Source organism: Felis catus, chromosome B4 (genome assembly GCF_018350175.1).
Source record: "Felis catus isolate Fca126 chromosome B4, F.catus_Fca126_mat1.0, whole genome shotgun sequence".
NCBI classification, from domain to species: domain Eukaryota; kingdom Metazoa; phylum Chordata; class Mammalia; order Carnivora; family Felidae; genus Felis; species Felis catus.
Window position 1 is genome coordinate 25,401,153 of NC_058374.1, and position 17,497 is coordinate 25,418,649.

Genomic DNA, 17,497 nt, shown 5'->3' on the forward strand with positions numbered 1-17,497 from the left:
AACTGAGGTTTAAGATAATTTAACTGTTAACTTCGTACGTAACAAATGGGATTTCGTAGTTTGGTCAGGCAGTTTTGGAATGGCAGTTGGTTAGTCCACAACATTAGCCAGAAATCAAGCAAAGGACTAGACTAGTTGGAGGTAGAAATGTGTGCAGGATTCTTTATCTCGGGACTTTTGAGACCTTTATCCTTAAGGATCCTAACCTTACCTCTTTCGTTTCAAGTATAACCCCTATGCATGGGGTACAAATAATGTTACATCTCTGTGTTTTCTAACTAGTAACTTGGGTCTTGAAATGTTCAGTTGTGTGGAAAACCCTGTACTTTCCTTTGAGAGCTATCTCCTGTACTCTCTCCCTTGAATTTTCCAAGAACCAAAGGAGCACCCTAAGACCAAAGAGACAGTCCTCTTTCACAAGTCGTAGGGAGGGGAAAAAAGAACATCCTGATCATTCTACTGTTTCCTTTGATTCTGTTGCTGTGGCATTGCTGTTGAAACTGGTGCTGCAGTCTGGTCGTGATTGACCTTTGCTCCCAGGATTCCCTTGCTGATCCAGATTTTTCAGTCTTCATGGTGATCCACACTTAGATTTCAAAGTTACAAAGTTTCTTTTGTTCACTGCACATGCAGCACATATGCTCAGCAGCTATCCCAAAGCACCAGCACCCTGTTCTGGCAGCTGGGCCTCCTGGCTTTAATCATACACCCCTTTCCCTACACACTCAAAAACCTTATGTGGAACCCATATCTTAGCCTAGACTTTCATTATGAGTTACCCTCTGAGGATCTTGTTTCTCTTTTTTTTGCCAGAAGATGTTAGTTGGGACCATTCTAAGCTGTCAGAGATGTTCAAATAGTGCAGCAGGAAGAGATCGGGCTTCCCTTTCTCCTTTGTTAGTAGATCTGTACCCCTGCCTTTTTTTTTTTTTTAAAGCATGGAGCCTAACATGGGGCTCAAACTCATGACCCTGAGATCAAGACCCAAGTTGAGATCAAGAGCTGGGTGCTCAACTGACTGAGTCCCCGCACCCCCTGTACCCCCACTTTAAATCCTGTGCAGCAGGTGCCCCTGTACCCCTGCTTTAAATCCTGTGGAGCATCTTTTCTGAGGTCATGGAAGGTCTCATATTGCCCTTCCCAGAGTAATGAGCATCAATCACCTTGCCTGAGAGGTCATGTTTTGGGTGTAATATCTTATTAAATCCTTTTATCAACCTTGTAAAATAAGGCAGAAAAATACTTGTTTTATAGAGGAAGATTTTGAGCCAAAGAGAAGTGGCTTATCCAAGAACAAATAGCTATTGGTTATAGAGCTAGGACTTCTGAGTCAAAACACTTTCCATAATGGCAAGCTAATTCTAATTATTATTATTATTTTTTTAAGGTTTATTTACTTTTGATAGAGAGGGACAGAGTGTGAGCTGGGGGTGGTTGCAGAGAGAGAAGGAGATACAGAATCCGAAGCAGGCTCTAGACTCTGAGCTATCAGCACAGAGCCCGATGCAGGGCTCAAACCCATAAATCGTGAGATCATAACCTGAGCTGAAGTTGGATGCTTAACCACCCAGGTGCCCCTGGCAAACTAATTCTAATTTACTAAGCTATAATGCCCTGAATTCACGACTCGTTCATCTTACTGTTTTTTCTTCTGTAAGTACATACTTAATGAAAAGTGTATAGAACGTACAAATTTGAAGTATATGGGGTAATTCCAAGTTTTGGTAGTTGCTCTGATATTATTTGAAATACTCTAAGAATTTGATATATTTGGTAAATGTTTTTCGTATCAGTATTACAATAGTAATATTATTTATCACCCTTTTTTATACATAGCAATTACGAAATAATTTGCAGACATAAAGAAGAAATCATGCTTAAAAATTCTTTGCAAAATAGCAATCCAGGTAAGACTTTACATAGTGAATTGCTCTTGGTCCTAACATAGGTAAAGTCAGAATTAGGAAGTTTTGATAATGAAAGAACAATGAAGAAAAAAACACCAGTGTGTAAATTGCATGTGTATTGTTTTCTTTCTTAATTTCTTTCTTTATAGTCTAATGTTCAGAATTATTTAAGAAGTTAACTATAGGTAATTGAAAATATGAGGCTGTATTATCTGAAAAGAAATTCATTATTTTAGTCATGACCCCTAAAATACCATATGATATCTTTGTGTAAATAAGAAAAACATATTTTTAAAAAATATTTATTTAATTTTGAGAGAGAAAGAGAGAGAGTGAGCAGGAGGGAGGCAGAGGGAGGTAGACAGAGGATCCAAAGCAGGTTCCACCACTGATAGCAGAGAGCCCGATGTGGGGCTTGAGCTCATGAGCTGCGAGATCATGACCTGAGCCAAGGTCAGATGCTTAACTAACTGAGCCACCCAGGTGCCCAAAGAGAAAAGATTTTTAAGTTAGTATCTTTTATGTCTCCTCCATAAACATATTATAACAAATGGCACTTGCTATAAAAATGGATGTTTTATATAATGTTTACAAGTGGATTATATTTAGTAAATATTATTACCTAGTGATTTGTCTCTTTAAAAAATGAACCATTCTTTAAAACTGGGAATTCTACAGTACTTTTCTGGTACTGTAAACAAATGGCAAATAATAAGAACTGCAAAACTTAGCTAGTGTGCAACAATGCCAGTGAAATTGTTTTTTACAGATAGCTGCCAATAGTACAGAAGAAAAGCAATGCCTTGTTGAGAAGCATAGGTTATTTCACATTTTGTGTCATCAAGGTCTCACCATTATCAACTTCATTCCGCAAATCAAAACAATGAGAGGGGCGCTTGGGTGGCTGCGTCGGTTAAGTGTCCAACTCTTGATTTCAGCTCAGGTCAGTCATCATCTCACAGTTGGTGAGTTGGAGTCCTGTGTCAGACTTCTCTGTTGGGCTCTTTGCTGACAGTTCAGAGCCTGCGTGGGATTTTCCCTTTCCTTCTCTCTCTGCCCCTCCCCTGTACATGCATGCTCTGTCTCTCTCAAAATAAACATTTAAAAACAACAACAACAAATCCAGAGTGAGATATGTTGACTTCATTAGAACAATGTTTTTGTCAGTTTGTTGGATAATTGTCATGACGCTGTCATTTTATTATTATAAGATAGTCTGTTGTCATTATTCGAAAGATTATCTTAGTAAGTATTGAAATAGGGTAACTTGGGCTCAAGAAATGTAATAAAATCACAAAAATGTTTCACAATACCAAAAATGCTACTGTTGCTCCCAGATGTGGCACCTAGTGCATTGTATAATCTGAAAAGTATGAAGAAAGCTTTAACTTGGTAGACTGTTACCAAAGAACTTCTGTAGGTTAGTTTTGGAAGTTACAGGAAAGGCAAAGATGGAACAGTGTTTTGATCATTAAGGTGGTCATAATAGAATAGAGCTGTCCCTGTGGTTTCTTAAACAGAAAAATTTCTGTGGTTTTTTTAAAAATAGTTCTCAAAGAAAACATTTTTATTCATTTTCATTTGTCCAGTTAACAAATAACTATTAAGTGCCTTTTAGCTTCTAAGTGTTTTCTGTTGTTGTAGAATACAAACACTCAAAAAACAGTCTCTACACTCCAGGAGTTTATTATTATCACTGTCAATTTCATTATTTAGTCTATTTAGTGCTTACTAGGTGACAGAGTTTCATAGAGCTTATAATTATCATTGTTATTTTTTATTGGCATTTGTTCCAGTTACCGTAAGTTCACGGTGAGGGATTAGAGTTTTAAAAAACTGGGTAGAATCTAAGGTAAGCGTGCAGAGTGAGTAGTAAGTTTGCCAGGTAAAGAGGCAGAATGACATTGTTTCGCAGGAGTAGCATCTATCACGATTACGTGTTTGGTGGAGTACACAGCAGTGCAAAGTCTAAGGGTGTACGAGTGAACTTTGCAGGATTTATGAGCAGTTGGGTGTTGCTGGTATAAAAAGTGTGCTATGGGAATGGTTGGGAATGAGGTGAATAACTAGGTAAGACAAGCTTATGGAAGTTTGTCAGTGCTATAGAAAGGAGTAGATCTTACCTGATAGGCCTTGGGAAGTTTCTTTGGTAGAATGCTTTTAGCGGCAAATAATAGGTGACTTCTAACAGTGACTAAAACAGTGGGAACCAGAAATGTTTTGATGGTTCAGTGATGTCATCAGGATCCCAGTCGTCTCTTGTTCAGTTTTGGAGTTGGTGGTATTTTTATTTCTCCTTTCCGGGGTGGCTAATTAGCAACAGCTCCAGGTATCATATTCTCACATGGCAACATCCAGTGGGAGGGAAGGACTGCTTTTCTTTATGTGTTTCTTTTAACTAGGAAGAGGCTTGCAGTAGACTTCCTCTAACATTTTAAAGACTAGGTTACATCACACACTCATTCCTAAACTGGTCCCTGGTAAATCAGGTACTGTGATTAGTTTAGAATAATCCTTTCTCTTTGAAGCCAGGGTGAGGCCACCTTCTTTGTGTATTGAGACAATAAATATCCAAATAAAGTTGTGATTCTCTAGCAAGAATGAAGAATATGGAATGGATCTTAGGGAGGGAGCCAGCAGTATTTGATGCAGGGGTTTTGGAGGATTTGAAGCAGAAGACTAATAAGATTAGATTTGAGTTAGGACACTCTGGTTATGGCATAAAATACAGATCACCAAGCCTTTTTCCTAAAGAGCCAGTGAATATTTTAGGTGATGTGGTCTCTCAGCTCTGCCCTTGTAGTGTGAAAGCAGCCATAGCAATATATAAGTGAAGACATGGGACTATGCTTCAATAAAACATTATTTACAGAACCAGATGGCAGGTTGGATTTGGCCTGTGGCCGTAGTTTGCTGAACCCTCATATGGAGGATAGATTATAGGAAACCACATAAAGAGACTGGGAGGCAAAGGAAGCTCTTGTTTTCTTAGCCTGGTATTAGTCCATTATGAAACTTTCAGCTGTCTATGTTGAAAACATCAGGGGGTTCAATTTATTCCATTAAAAAAATTTTTTTTTTCTGGGCTTTGTGTCTTTCTCATTTGTTTTGCTTAAAAATTTTTTTATTCATTTAAGAAATAACAGTAATATTTGGTGGCTTTTTTTTTTTTCCCCTGTGAAAATCATCAGTTAAGAACTCATGTTTGACTAGGGCAGTGGCAGGGGAAAGATAAAGCAGAGACAGAAAGAGTATAGTTAATACGAATTTGTGATTCTTGAATATAAAAAGTTAGGGGGTGAGAGAGAACTATCAGAAGATTCAGAGGTTTCCAGGTTGTGCGCTAGCATTTAAATTGGACATGAAGAATGAGTAGGACTTTATCAGATGAACAGAGGAGAGCAGCAGGAATGAGGAAGACCAGTAATTTTCTGTATATGTTGAATTTGATGGAATATCCATGTAGGATATTCTCAGTAATTGGATAATTGAATAATAGGAGTTTCCAGTTGGAGATAGACCTTCAAGATTGGAGGTGCACATTTGAAATAATCTGCTTAGAATTGTTAGGCACAGTCATAGCTTGGATAAAGATTGAGCTTGTCCATGATGGAGAACATGTAGAATGAGAAGGCCAGTGAACAAGCCCTGGGAATACCAATTTAGAGAGGATGGATGGAAGAATGGCAGTTGGTAAAGAAGACTAAGGAGTGCTAGGGAAAAAGGCGAGGAATTAGAGGAAGTGATGTTGAAAAAATTTTTTAAAATTTCAAGGAGGAATATTTTTATCAAATTGCTACAAAGAAAGTTGGATTTAACTTTTAAAAGTTCTCTGGTGGTAATCTTTTCAAAAGAACAATTTTTGAGTTGTAAGGTCTTTTATTTATGTGATTGGTACTTTCTGTGGCCAAATATGGAAAAATAACATATCAACTAAGGTCCTATCTAACTTTTTGTAAATGCAACACCTACCCAGGCAGGGTCAAGGGAAAATGATCTAGCCTGGTGAGTATACTTGCCCAGCAATTTTCCATAATTGTCAAAACCTAGGAGTCAAGTGTGAGGAAAAGTGTTGTTGTTCTTACCTGTTTCTTGTGGGAGTATTTGAGGTTTTCCTCAAGTCCTTGATGAACTCTTCTGGATGAATACTGAAACAAAAATCTGGCAGCAACAGCTGGAAGCCACTGTCAGGCCCTGTCTGGAATGGAATCATGATACAGCTGTATTTTTAATAGTTTTAAGTTTTGATCAGAAATAGTTTCCAGAGCAGCAGATTGGAGAAACTGACCTGGTGTCAATATGTTATTGCAGAAAACTAATATCATAACAAGGAGAAAATGTCAGGTGATGCGCTGAATCTACTAGTTCTCATTAGTTTGGGAATTCTAGTGATGTCAGTAAAAAAGTCAATACGGGATTATTTTTGCTTGTGTCTTTTTTGTTATGTTTGAATACCTGACTGTATTTTGTTAGTGCTGTCTCTCTTTATTTTCTTTTGATTTGCCTTCTTCTGATATCTCTCCTTTTAGTCTCCCTTTCTGAATTTCATCCCTAAAGAAAGCTCTAAGGAAAATTGTCTTGGAATCTACTACTATTAGAATACATTTCTACCATATGCATGTTTAACATATATGTATATTTCCTTCTAAGGCAATGGGCTACCTAATCTAAAGTTTGTGTCATATTTTATGAGTTTCTTATGCGAAACGACTTTCTACCTGTACACACAGTGGTAGTGATAGTGTCAGTGATGATGGTCTGTCAAGATTGAAAGCATTTTCTGGATTGTCAGGTAGAAATTTTTATTGGGTACAGTTTTAATGTGAACTGCTTTAATATATTTTTCAGAAATTGGTAAGCTGTGACTTAACAAGAATATATGGCCAATTGGAATACCAAGTGTTTGTTTTTTTTTTTAAACAAAGCATCCATTGGTTTATTTATTTATTTTTTGAGTCTATCAGTTTTTATTTATTTTATTTTATTTGATTTTACTTTTTTAATATATGAAATTTATTGTGAAATTTGTTTCCATACAACACCCAGTGCTCATCCCAAAAGATGCTCTCTTCAATACCCATCACCTACCCTCCCCTCCCTCCCACCCCCCATCAACCCTCAGTTTGTTCTCAGTTTTTAAGACTCTCTTATGCTTTGGCTCTCTCCCACTCTAACCTCTTTTTTTTTTTTTCCTTCCCCTCCCCCATGGGTTTCTGTTAAGTTTCTCAGGATCCACATAAGAGTGAAAACATATGGTATCTGTCTTTCTCTGTATGATTTATTTCACTTAGCATCACACTTTCCAGTTCCATCCATGTTGCTACAAAGGGCCATATTTCATTCTTTCTCATTGCCATGTAGTACTCCACTGTGTATATAAACCACAATTTCTTTATCCATTCATCAGTTGATGGACATTTAGGCTCTTTCCATAATTTGGCTATTGTTGAGAGTGCTGCTATAAACATTGGGGTACAAGTGCCCCTATGCATCAGTACTCCTGTGGAATACCAAGTTTTGAACCAGTTATATATAAGATAACTCACTTTGCCTTCCCCCAAATGGGTCCTATTGATCTTTAATTCTCAAATCTCCTCTTTTCAGGGTGGAGTGGATAATTCATCTGACAATTTGGATGCAGTAATTTTGACTTTTTGATTATTTTGGCAATAACTGCCTTTAATAGGTGAATTATATCTTTAATTTTCTAAGAAATCAAGGAGAAGAAACAAACTATAATCAGTAGTATGTTTTCATACTCTGTCTGATAGTTATGTTTTTTCTAGAACAATCCCTGTTACTTCTTTGATTCCTAGCTGCCAGAAAAATGAACTAAGTCCTAGTTAGTTGGAGAAAATTAACTGGTTTTTCATATTTGAGAGGAACTTTTATACGGTAGAACATAGTGGCAATCATCAGGATTCTCTTTTTTTTTTTTTTTCCCTGAGTAAAATAGGATTGTTTCTTGTCTCACACTTTCTGACATCATTATTTCATCTATTCTTTTTATACCTTTCTTCAAATGGATATATAGGAATGTAGGAATTTTCAAGGCAAGTACCAAGAAAAAGAGATTCCAGGAAAAGTATTCTGTGAAATAACCTTCTGACTGTAGCCATGTGTAAGACATCAACCTAAATAATAAAAATTTCGTATAACGCAGTTGTGTTAGAGGCACCCCAACGACACCCAGATTTGATTATTCACTAGAAGAGCTCACAGAACTCAGCATATAGTTGTACCCATGCCTGTGGTTTGGTATGGGGACAGGCTAGAAAGGCAAATCAGCACAGAGAAAAGGTGCATGGGGTGAAGTCCAGAGGAGACCAAGCGCAGGCTTCCAGGAATCCTTTCTCTGTGGAGTTAGCAGGATGTGCTTAATTCCTTCAGCATCAAATTAGGACAGCACAAGTGAAATGTTTTCTGCCAGTAGGAGTCTTATGGATACTCAGTGCCCGAGGTTTTCCTCAAATGCTAATCACATAGGCATCTTCTCCTTGGCATGTACCAAAATTCCAGGTTTCCAGAAGGAAATCAAGTATACGGCCTTAAGATTGTACCACATTTAGGCACAGTGAGCCACTCTTAACCTGCTAGGGAATGGTGGGAACCCTCCTTAAATCCAAGATCCCAGGTAACAACCAAGGGCTAGTCATTCAAGTAGGATGTTCTGAGGGTAGCAATCTTTGGCCTCTTGGATGAAATCTTTTCTGCATAGGAATTATAGCCCTAACTTAATTTTTGGTGGTGTCTTAAAATTTTATTTTAATCGCAAGTAATATGATGGTATAACATGGTACTGCTTTCAATTTCATCATCCATATGAAGTAGGTATTTGTACAGAAATTACTAGGGCAATATTAGGTCATTATAATCTTTTTTTATGTGATTAAGCTTTCACTGTGATTCTTAGATACGATAAACATAATGATTTTTGATTTAAAATTAGAGTAAAATCCTTAATTATATGGATAACCCAGGTTTGATTCATATAGTGCTGAATCCCTGTTTATAGTTATAAGATATTTGATCATATTCATCAATTGTTTTCTTGCCTAAGTATACAAATAACTTTTGTATTTTTGTATTTTGCTTTATGTATTTTCATATACTTCAATTTGGGAGACAGTACCCATATTGTGTTACTTCGATCTCTATCTTAATTTTCAAGGTGACTGTATCATGCTTTAATATATGGTAAGAGTAGCTTCAATGGGTACCTTTTTTTTTTATTTTACATTTAATAAGCCTTATTTTTTACAGCAGTTTTAAGTTCACAGCAAAATATAATAGAAAGTACAGAGAGTCTCCATATACCATACCACACTCCCTTACACGCCTAGCCTCCCCTGTTGTCAACATCTTGCACGACAGTGGTACATTTTTAGTAGTATTTTTTTTTTTCAGTTCCTTTGTTTAGTTTTGAGCGAGAGAGCATGCATGCGTGTGAGCAGCCAAGGGGCAGAGAAAGAGGGGAGAAAGAATCCTGTGCTGTCAGCACAGAGCCTGATGCAGGACTTGATCCCATGAACTGTGAGATCATAACCTGAGCTCAGATCAAGAGTTGGACGCTTAACCAACTGAGCCACCCAGGCACCCTGACAACAGTGGTGCATTTTATATTGACACTAACTCATCATTTTCAGGCAAAGTCTTTAATTTGCATTAGTGTTCAGCCTTGGTGTTATACATTCTATGAGTTTTAACAAACGTATAATGATGTGAATCCACCTTTGTGGTATCGTGTGAAAGAGTTTCACTGCCTTAAAAGTCCTCTGTGCTGTGCCCCTTTATCCCTACATTCACCCCAACCCTTACCTCCATAGTCTTGCTCTTTCCAGAGTGTCATATAGTTAGAATCATACAGTGGATATGTTTGAATGTTTAGAAAATTAAAATTCCCCGGTAATTGAATGTAGGCATTCAAGATATTCTTTGCCCTTTGTTTTGTTTTGTTGCTCATCAATAGAGGATCTGATGACATATGCCTTACATGAAAAAAAGCATGATTTCTCTAGATGTGTGTCACCTAATGGGGAGGGTTGAGAAAAATAACGTCATGAACCACTACATAGCACTAACATTGGGATCATCCTCCTCTGTGATATACGGTGGGTCTAGATAGACTCTCTAGCAATGGAAGGAGACAGTCTCAAGAGGTTAGAACTTTATAAAACTGGAATCCCGAGTCTTTACTTACCTTGCCATTGGAAATAAGGCCAGGGAGAGTCTGTTTGCTATGGTTTTGCCATGCTGCAAAGTGCAATAGCTATAGACCACACTTTGTGAGGGGGTGTTTCATCCTAAAATTGAACAGTCTCTGCTGAAGAGCTGGGGAAGTTCTGCCATGTTACAGCAAAATAAAGATACTCTCTTTTAACTCCTCTAGTAGTGGAAGTCCAGAAAAATCATGCTAGTTTAAGTTTGACATTGTCAGCTTATGATAATCATTCTCCTAACGATACCATTTTCCTCCAGTGTCATAGGGTCAGTCAGGTATGGTCACTGTAAACATCAGTTCACTTGTAGGTATCAAATTCTGATAAAAACCGTTCTTACTTTTGGTCAGTATAGAAGAGAAAGTAAGATTTCTTAGTGCATTAAGCCTACCAGTCGTATAATTACCATTCAGTGTAGTGTGGTTTCCAGGTGTGGTCCCAAAGGAATACTTTTTAACAAATCATTAGCTGTACACTGTTAATTTCCTATATTTTTTCTAATGTTGATTTAAAATGTATTTTACTTTTTTCTTTAGTAGAAGATAAGAATTCTGAGGAAGATTCTTTAACCAGGTAGGATTTTTAAGGATTTTTAAAAATGACATTTGTTGGGGCACCTGGGTGGCTCAGTCGGTTAAGTGTCTGACTCTTGATTTCAGCTCAGGTTTGTGAGTTCAAGCCCCATGTTGGGTTTTGTGCTGACAGCCTGGTTGGGTTATATATTCTCTCTCTCTCTCTCTCTCTCTCTCTCTCTCTCTCTCTCTCTCTCTCTCTCTGTATTCTCTCTCAAAATATAAATGAAATGAGATGAAAATTATGTGTTGCCTAAGGGAATGCAGAGAAAAAAGCATTTGTTGAGTGTTCTATCCTGGACTAGACACTGTATCATATGCTTAACATCTGTTAAATTATATAGTCATTGTATAGCTTTGCAAAGTAGCTGTGTTATTGTAGCCTACTTTTTATTACTTTGGCAGCTGTGGTTCAGTGAGGTTGATTACTTGACCCATGATTCCATTGTTAATGAGTAGCTGACCCGGCGGTTTGCCTGTCAGCCTGTGTAGCTTCCACATCCATTCTTGGGTTCCTCAGCACCACTGGGATTAAGATACAGATCCTAGTCAGATCAACTCAGAATGTCAAAATTAATGATGTATGAACTCTAATTTAGAGTGTTCTTAAGAAACCAGGTGAGTCCAAGGATTTGCCCTAATATATTTGACCACTAGTGATAACTAGAAGTAATTAGTGCAGTGGTAACTAGTCTCTTGTTTTTACCATCAGAGATTTTAGGGTGGATCTCAGCTATGGCCATGGTATCACAGCTTTTCCATAAGGAAGATCTAATCAGGCAGGTTCTTAGATGTAGTGATATCTCCTCTTCTTGAGATGAATTAGTTTTCTGTAAGTGAAGGATATCTAGGTGTAGACTATGTTACATTAATTAAAATCAACATCTATTTAGAGGATATTTCTTTTTTTTTCAATATATGATATTTATTGTCAAATTGGTTTCCATACAACACCCAGTGCTCATCCCAACAGGTGCCCTCCTCAATACCCATCCCCCACCCTCCCCTCCCTCCCACCCCCCATCAGCCCTCAGTTTGTTCTCAGTTTTTAAGACTCTCTTATGCTTTGGCTCTCTCCCACTCTAACCTCTTTTTTTTTTTTTCCTTCCCCTCCCCCATGGGTTTCTGTTAAGTTTCTAAGGATCCACATAAGAGTGAAACCATATGGTATCTGTCTTTCTCTGTATGGCTTATTTCACTTAGCATCACACTCTCCAGTTCCATCCACATTGCTACAAAGGGCCATATTTCGTTCTTTCTCATTGCCATGTAGTACTCCATTGTGTATATAAACCACAATTTCTTTATCCATTCATCAGTTGATGGACATTTAGGCTCTTTCCATAATTTGGCTATTGTTGAGAGTGCTGCTATAAACATTGGGGTACAAGTGCCCCTATGCATCAGTACTCCTGTATCCCTTGGGTAAATTCCTAGCAGTGCTATTGCTGGGTCATAGGGTAGGTCTATTTTTAATTTTCTGAGGAACCTCCACACTGTTTTCCAGAGTGGCTGCACCAGTTTGCATTCCCACCAACAGTGCAAGAGGGTTCCTGTTTCTCCACATCCTCTCCAGCATCTGTAGTCTCCTGATTTGTTCATTTTGGCCACTCTGACTGGCGTGAGGTGATATCTGAGTGTGGTTTTGATTTGTATTTCCCTGATAAGGAGCGACATTGAGCATCTTTTCATGTGCCTGTTGGCCATCCGGATGTCTTCTTTAGAGAAGTGTCTGTTCATGTTTTCTGCCCATTTCTTCACTGGGTTATTTGTTTTTCGGGTGTGGAGTTTGGTGAGCTCTTTATAGATTTTGGATACTAGCCCTTTGTCCGATATGTCATTTGCAAATATCTTTTCCCATTCCGTTGGTTGCCTTTTAGTTTTGTTGGTTGTTTCCTTTGCTATGCAGAAGCTTTTTATCTTCATAAGGTCCCAGGAGTTCATTTTTGCTTTTAATTCCCTTGCCTTTGGGGATGTGTCGAGTAAGAGATTGCTACGGCTGAGGTCAGAGAAGTCTTTTCCTGCTTTCTCCTCTAGGGTTTTGATGGTTTCCTGTCTCACATTCAGGTCCTTTATCCATTTTGAGTTTATTTTTGTGAATGGTGTGAGAAAGTGGTCTAGTTTCAACCTTCTGCATGTTGCTGTCCAGTTCTCCTAGCACCATTTGTTAAAGAGACTGTCTTTTTTCCATTGGATGTTCTTTCCTGCTTTGTCAAAGATGAGTTGGCCATACGTTTGTGGGTCTAGTTCTGGGGTTTCTATTCTATTCCATTGGTCTATGTGTCTGTTCTTGTGCCAATACCATGCTGTCTTGATGCCTCCTGCTTTGGTCTTCTTCTTCAAAATTCCTTTGGCTATTCGGGGCCTTTTGTGGTTCCATATGAATTTTAGGATTGCTTGTTCTAGTTTCGAGAAGAATGCTGGTGCAATTTTGATTGGGATTGCACTGAATGTGTAGATAGCTTTGGGTAGTATTGACATTTTGACAATATTTATTCTTCCAATCCATGAGCAGGGAATGTCTTTCCATCTTTAAATCTTCTTCAATTACCTTCATAAGTTTTCTATAGTTTTCAGCATACAGATCTTTTACATCTTTGGTTAGATTTATTCCTAGGTATTTTATGCTTCTTGGTGCAATTGTGAATGGGATCAGTTTCTTTGTCTTTCTGTTGCTTCATTGTTAGTGTATAAGAATGCAACTGATTGATTTTGTATCCTGCAACTTTGCTGAATTCATGTATCAGTTGTAGCAGACTTTTGGTGGAGTCTATCGGATTTTCCATGTATAGTATCATGTCATCTGCAAAAAGCGAAAGCTTGACTTCATCTTTGCCAATTTTGATGCCTTTGATTCCTTTTGTTGTCTGATTGCTGATGCTAGAGCTTCCAACACTATGTTAAACAACAGTGGTGAGAGTGGGCATCCCTGTCGTGTTCCTGATCTCAGGGATAAAGCTCTCAGTTTTTCCCCATTGAGGATGATGTTAGCTGTGGGCTTTTCATAAATGGCTTTGATATGTTTAAGTATGTTCCTTCTATCCCGACTTTCTCAAGGGTTTTTATTAAGAAAGGGTGCTGGATTTTGTCAAAGGCCTTTTCTGCATCGATTGACAGGATCATATGGTTCTTTTCTTTTGTTAATGTGATGTATCACGTTGATTGATTTGCGAATGTTGAACCAGCCCTGCATCCCAGGAATGAATCCCACTTGATCATGGTGAATAATTCTTTTTATATGCCATTGAATTCGATTTGCTAGTATCTTATTGAGAGTTTTTGCATCCATATTCATCAGGGATATTGGCCTGTAGTTCTCTTTTTTTACTGGGTCTCTGTCTGGTTTAGGAATCAAAGTAATACTGGCTTCATAGAATGAATCTGGAAGTTTTCCTTCCCTTTCTATTTCTTGGAATAGCTTGAGAAGGATAGGTATTATCTCTGCTTTAAACGTCTGGTAGAACTCCCCTGGGAAGCCATCTGGTCCTGTACTGTTATTTGTTGGGAGATTTTTGATAACCGATTCAATTTCTTCGCTGGTTATGGGTCTCTTCAAGTTTTCTATTTCCTCCTGATTTTTGGAAGAGTGTGGGTGTTTAGGAATTTGTCCATTTCTTCCAGGTTGTCCAATTTGTTGGCATATAATTTTTCATAGTATTCCCTGATAATTGTTTGTATCTCTGAGGGATTGGTTGTAATAATTCCATTTTCATTCATGATTTTATCTATTTGGGTCATCTCCCTTTTCTTTTTGAGAAGCCTGGCTAGAGGTTTGTCAATTTTGTTTATTTTTTCAAAAAACCAACTCTTGGTTTCATTGATCTGCTCTACAGTTTTTTTAGATTCTATATTGTTTATTTCTGCTCTGATCTTTATTATTTCTCTTCTTCTGCTGGGTTTAGGCTGCCTTTGCTGTTCTGCTTCTATTTCCTTTAGGTGTGCTGTTAGATTTTGTATTTGGGATTTTTCTTGTTTCTTGAGATAGGCCTGGATTGCAATGTATTTTCCTCTCAGGACTGCCTTCACTGCATCCCAGAGCGTTTGGATTGTTGTATTTTCATTTTCGTTTGTTTCCATATATTTTTTAATTTCTTCTCTAATTGCCTGGTTGACCCACTCATTCTTTAGTAGGGTGTTCTTTAACCTCCATGCTTTTGGAGGTTTTCCAGACTTTTTCCTGTGGTTGATTTCAAGCTTCATAGCATTGTGGTCTGAAAGTGTGCATGGTATAATTTCAATTCTTGTATACTTATGAAGGGCTGTTTTGTGACCCAGTATATGATCTATCTTGGAGAATGTTCCATGTGCACTCGAGAAGAAAGTATATTCTGTTGCTTTGGGATGCAGAGTTCTAAATATATCTGTCAAGTCCATCTGATCCAATGTGTCATTCAGGGCCCTTGTTTCTTTACTGACTGTGTGTCTAGATGATCTATCCATTTCTGTAAGTGGAGTGTTAAAGTCCCCTGCATTACCACATTCTTATCAATAAGGTTGCTTATGTTTATGAGTAATTGTTTTATATATTTGGGGGCTCCGGTATTCGGCGCATAGACATTTATAATTGTTAGCTCTTCCTGATGGATAGACCCTGTGATTATTATATAATGCCCTTCTTCATCTCTTGTTACAGCCTTTAATTTAAAGTCTAGTTTGTCTGATATAAGTATGGCTACTCCAGCTTTCTTTTGGCTTCCAGTAGCATGATAAATAGTTCTCCATCCCCTCACTCTCAGTCTAAAGGTGTCCTTAGGTCTAAAATGAGTCTCTTGTAGACAGCAAATAGATGGGTCTTGTTTTTTTATCCATTCAGATACCCTATGTCTTTTGGTTGGCACATTTAATCCATTTACATTCAGTGTTATTATAGAAAGATACGGGTTTAGAGTCATTTTGGTGTCTGTATGTTTTATGCTTGTAGCGATGTCTCTGGTACTTTGTCTCACAGGATCCCCCTTAGGATCTCTTGTAGGGCTGTTTTAGTGGTGACAAATTCCTTCAGTTTTTGTTTATTTGGGAAGACCTTTATCTCTCCTTCTATTCTAAATGGCAGACTTGCTGGATAAAGGATTCTCGGCTGCATATTTTTTCTGTTCAGCACATTGAAGATCTTGTGCCAATCCTTTCTGGTCTGCCAAGTTTCAAAAGAGAGATCAGTCACGAGTCTTATAGGTCTCTCTTTATATGTGAGGGCACGTTTATCCCTTGCTGCTTTCAGAATTTTCTCTTTATCCTTGTATTTTGCCAGTTTCACTATGATATGTCGTGCAGAAGATCGATTCAAGTTATGTCTGAAGGGAGTTCTCTGTGCCTCTTGGATTTCAATGCCTTTTTCCTTCCCCAGTTCAGGGAAGTTCTCAGCTATTATTTCTTCAAGTACCCCTTCAGCACCTTTCCCTCTCTCTTCCTCCTCTGGGATACCAATTATGCGTATCTTATTTCTTTTTAGTGTATCACTTAGTTCTCTAATTTTCCCCTCATACTCCTGGATTTTTTTTATCTCTCTTTTTCTCAGCTTCCTCTTTTTCCATAACTTTATCTTCTAGTTCACGTATTCTCTCCTCTGCCTCTTCAATCTGAGCCGTTGTTGTTTCCATTTTATTTTGCATCTCGTTTAAGGCGTTTTTCAGCTCCTCCTGGCTGTTCCTGAGTCCCTTGATCTCTGTAGCAAGAGATTCTCTGCTGTCCTCTATACTGTTTTCAAGCCCAGTGATTAATTTTATGATTATTATTCTAAATTCACTTTCTGTTATATTATTTAAATCCTTTTTGATCAGTTCATTGGCTGTTGTTATTTCCTGGAGATTCTTTTGAGGGGAATTCTTCCGTTTGGTCATTTTGGATAGTCCCTGGAGTGGTGTGGAACTGCGGGGCACTTCCCCTGTGCTGTTTGAATAACTTGTGTTGGTGGGCGGGGCTGCGGTCAGACCTGATGTCTGCCCCCAGCCCACCGCTGGGACCACAGTCAGACTGGTGTGTCCTTCTCTTCCCCTCTCCTAGGGGCAGGATTCACTGTGGGGTGGCGTGGCCCATCTGGGCTACTTGCACACTGCCAGGCTTGTGGTGCTGGGGATCTGGCGTATTAGCTGGGGTGGGTAGGCAAGGTGCACGGGGGCAGGAGGGGCAGGCTTAGCTTGCTTCTCCTTAGGTGATCCACTTTAGGAGGGGCCCTGTGGCAGCAGGAGGGAGTCAGACCCACTGCCGGAGGGTTGGCTCCGCAGAAGCACAGCGTTGGGTGTTTGCGCGGATCAAGCAAGTTCCCTGGCAGGAACTGGTTCCCTTTGGGATTTTGGCTGGGGGATAGGCGAGGGAGATGGCACTGGTGAGCGTCTTTGTTCCCCACCAAACTGAGCTCTGTCTTCCGGGGGCTCAGCAACTCTCCCTCCCTTTGTCCTCCAGACTTCCTGCTTTCCGAGCAGTGCAGAGCTGTTAACTTACAACCTTCCAGTTGTTAAGTCCCGCTTGCTGTCGGAACACACTCCGTCCGTCCCCTCCGCTTTTGCAAGCCAGACTCGGGGGCTCTGCTTGGCCGGCAGGCTGCCCCTCCACCCCGGCTCCCTCCCGCCAGTCCGTGCAGCGCGCACCGCCTCTCTCCCCTTCCTACCCTCTTCCATGGGCCTCTCGTCTGCGCTTGGTTCCGGAGATTCCGTTCTGCAAGTCTTCTGGTGGTTTTCTGGGTTAGTTTGGCAGGTGTAGGTGGAATCTAAGTGATCAGCAGGACGCGCAGGTGAGCCCAGCGTCCTCCTACGCCACCATCTTCCACTGCATCGAGGATATTTCTATCTGATCTCTGTTTCCT

The 17,497-nt window shown here is 39.1% G+C and overlaps 1 protein-coding gene across 15 annotated transcripts in view; it reads left to right on the top strand.

Annotated features, from left to right (window-relative positions):
- LOC101087752 (ankyrin repeat domain-containing protein 26) overlaps positions 1 to 17,497 on the top strand; it is a 107,297-nt gene that overhangs the window by 13,203 nt on the left and 76,597 nt on the right. For 10 of the 15 annotated variants that reach the window (XM_045061039.1, XM_045061046.1, XM_045061042.1 and 7 more), the window contains 3 exons: positions 1,837 to 1,907; positions 2,753 to 2,872; positions 10,663 to 10,699. In XM_045061039.1, coding sequence (XP_044916974.1) covers positions 1,837 to 1,907; positions 2,753 to 2,872; positions 10,663 to 10,699 — 228 coding nt within the window. The remainder of the gene's footprint in view (positions 1 to 1,836; positions 1,908 to 2,752; positions 2,873 to 10,662; positions 10,700 to 17,497) is intronic. The other 5 variants (XM_045061053.1, XM_045061044.1, XM_045061051.1 and 2 more) reach the window with 2 other exon arrangements.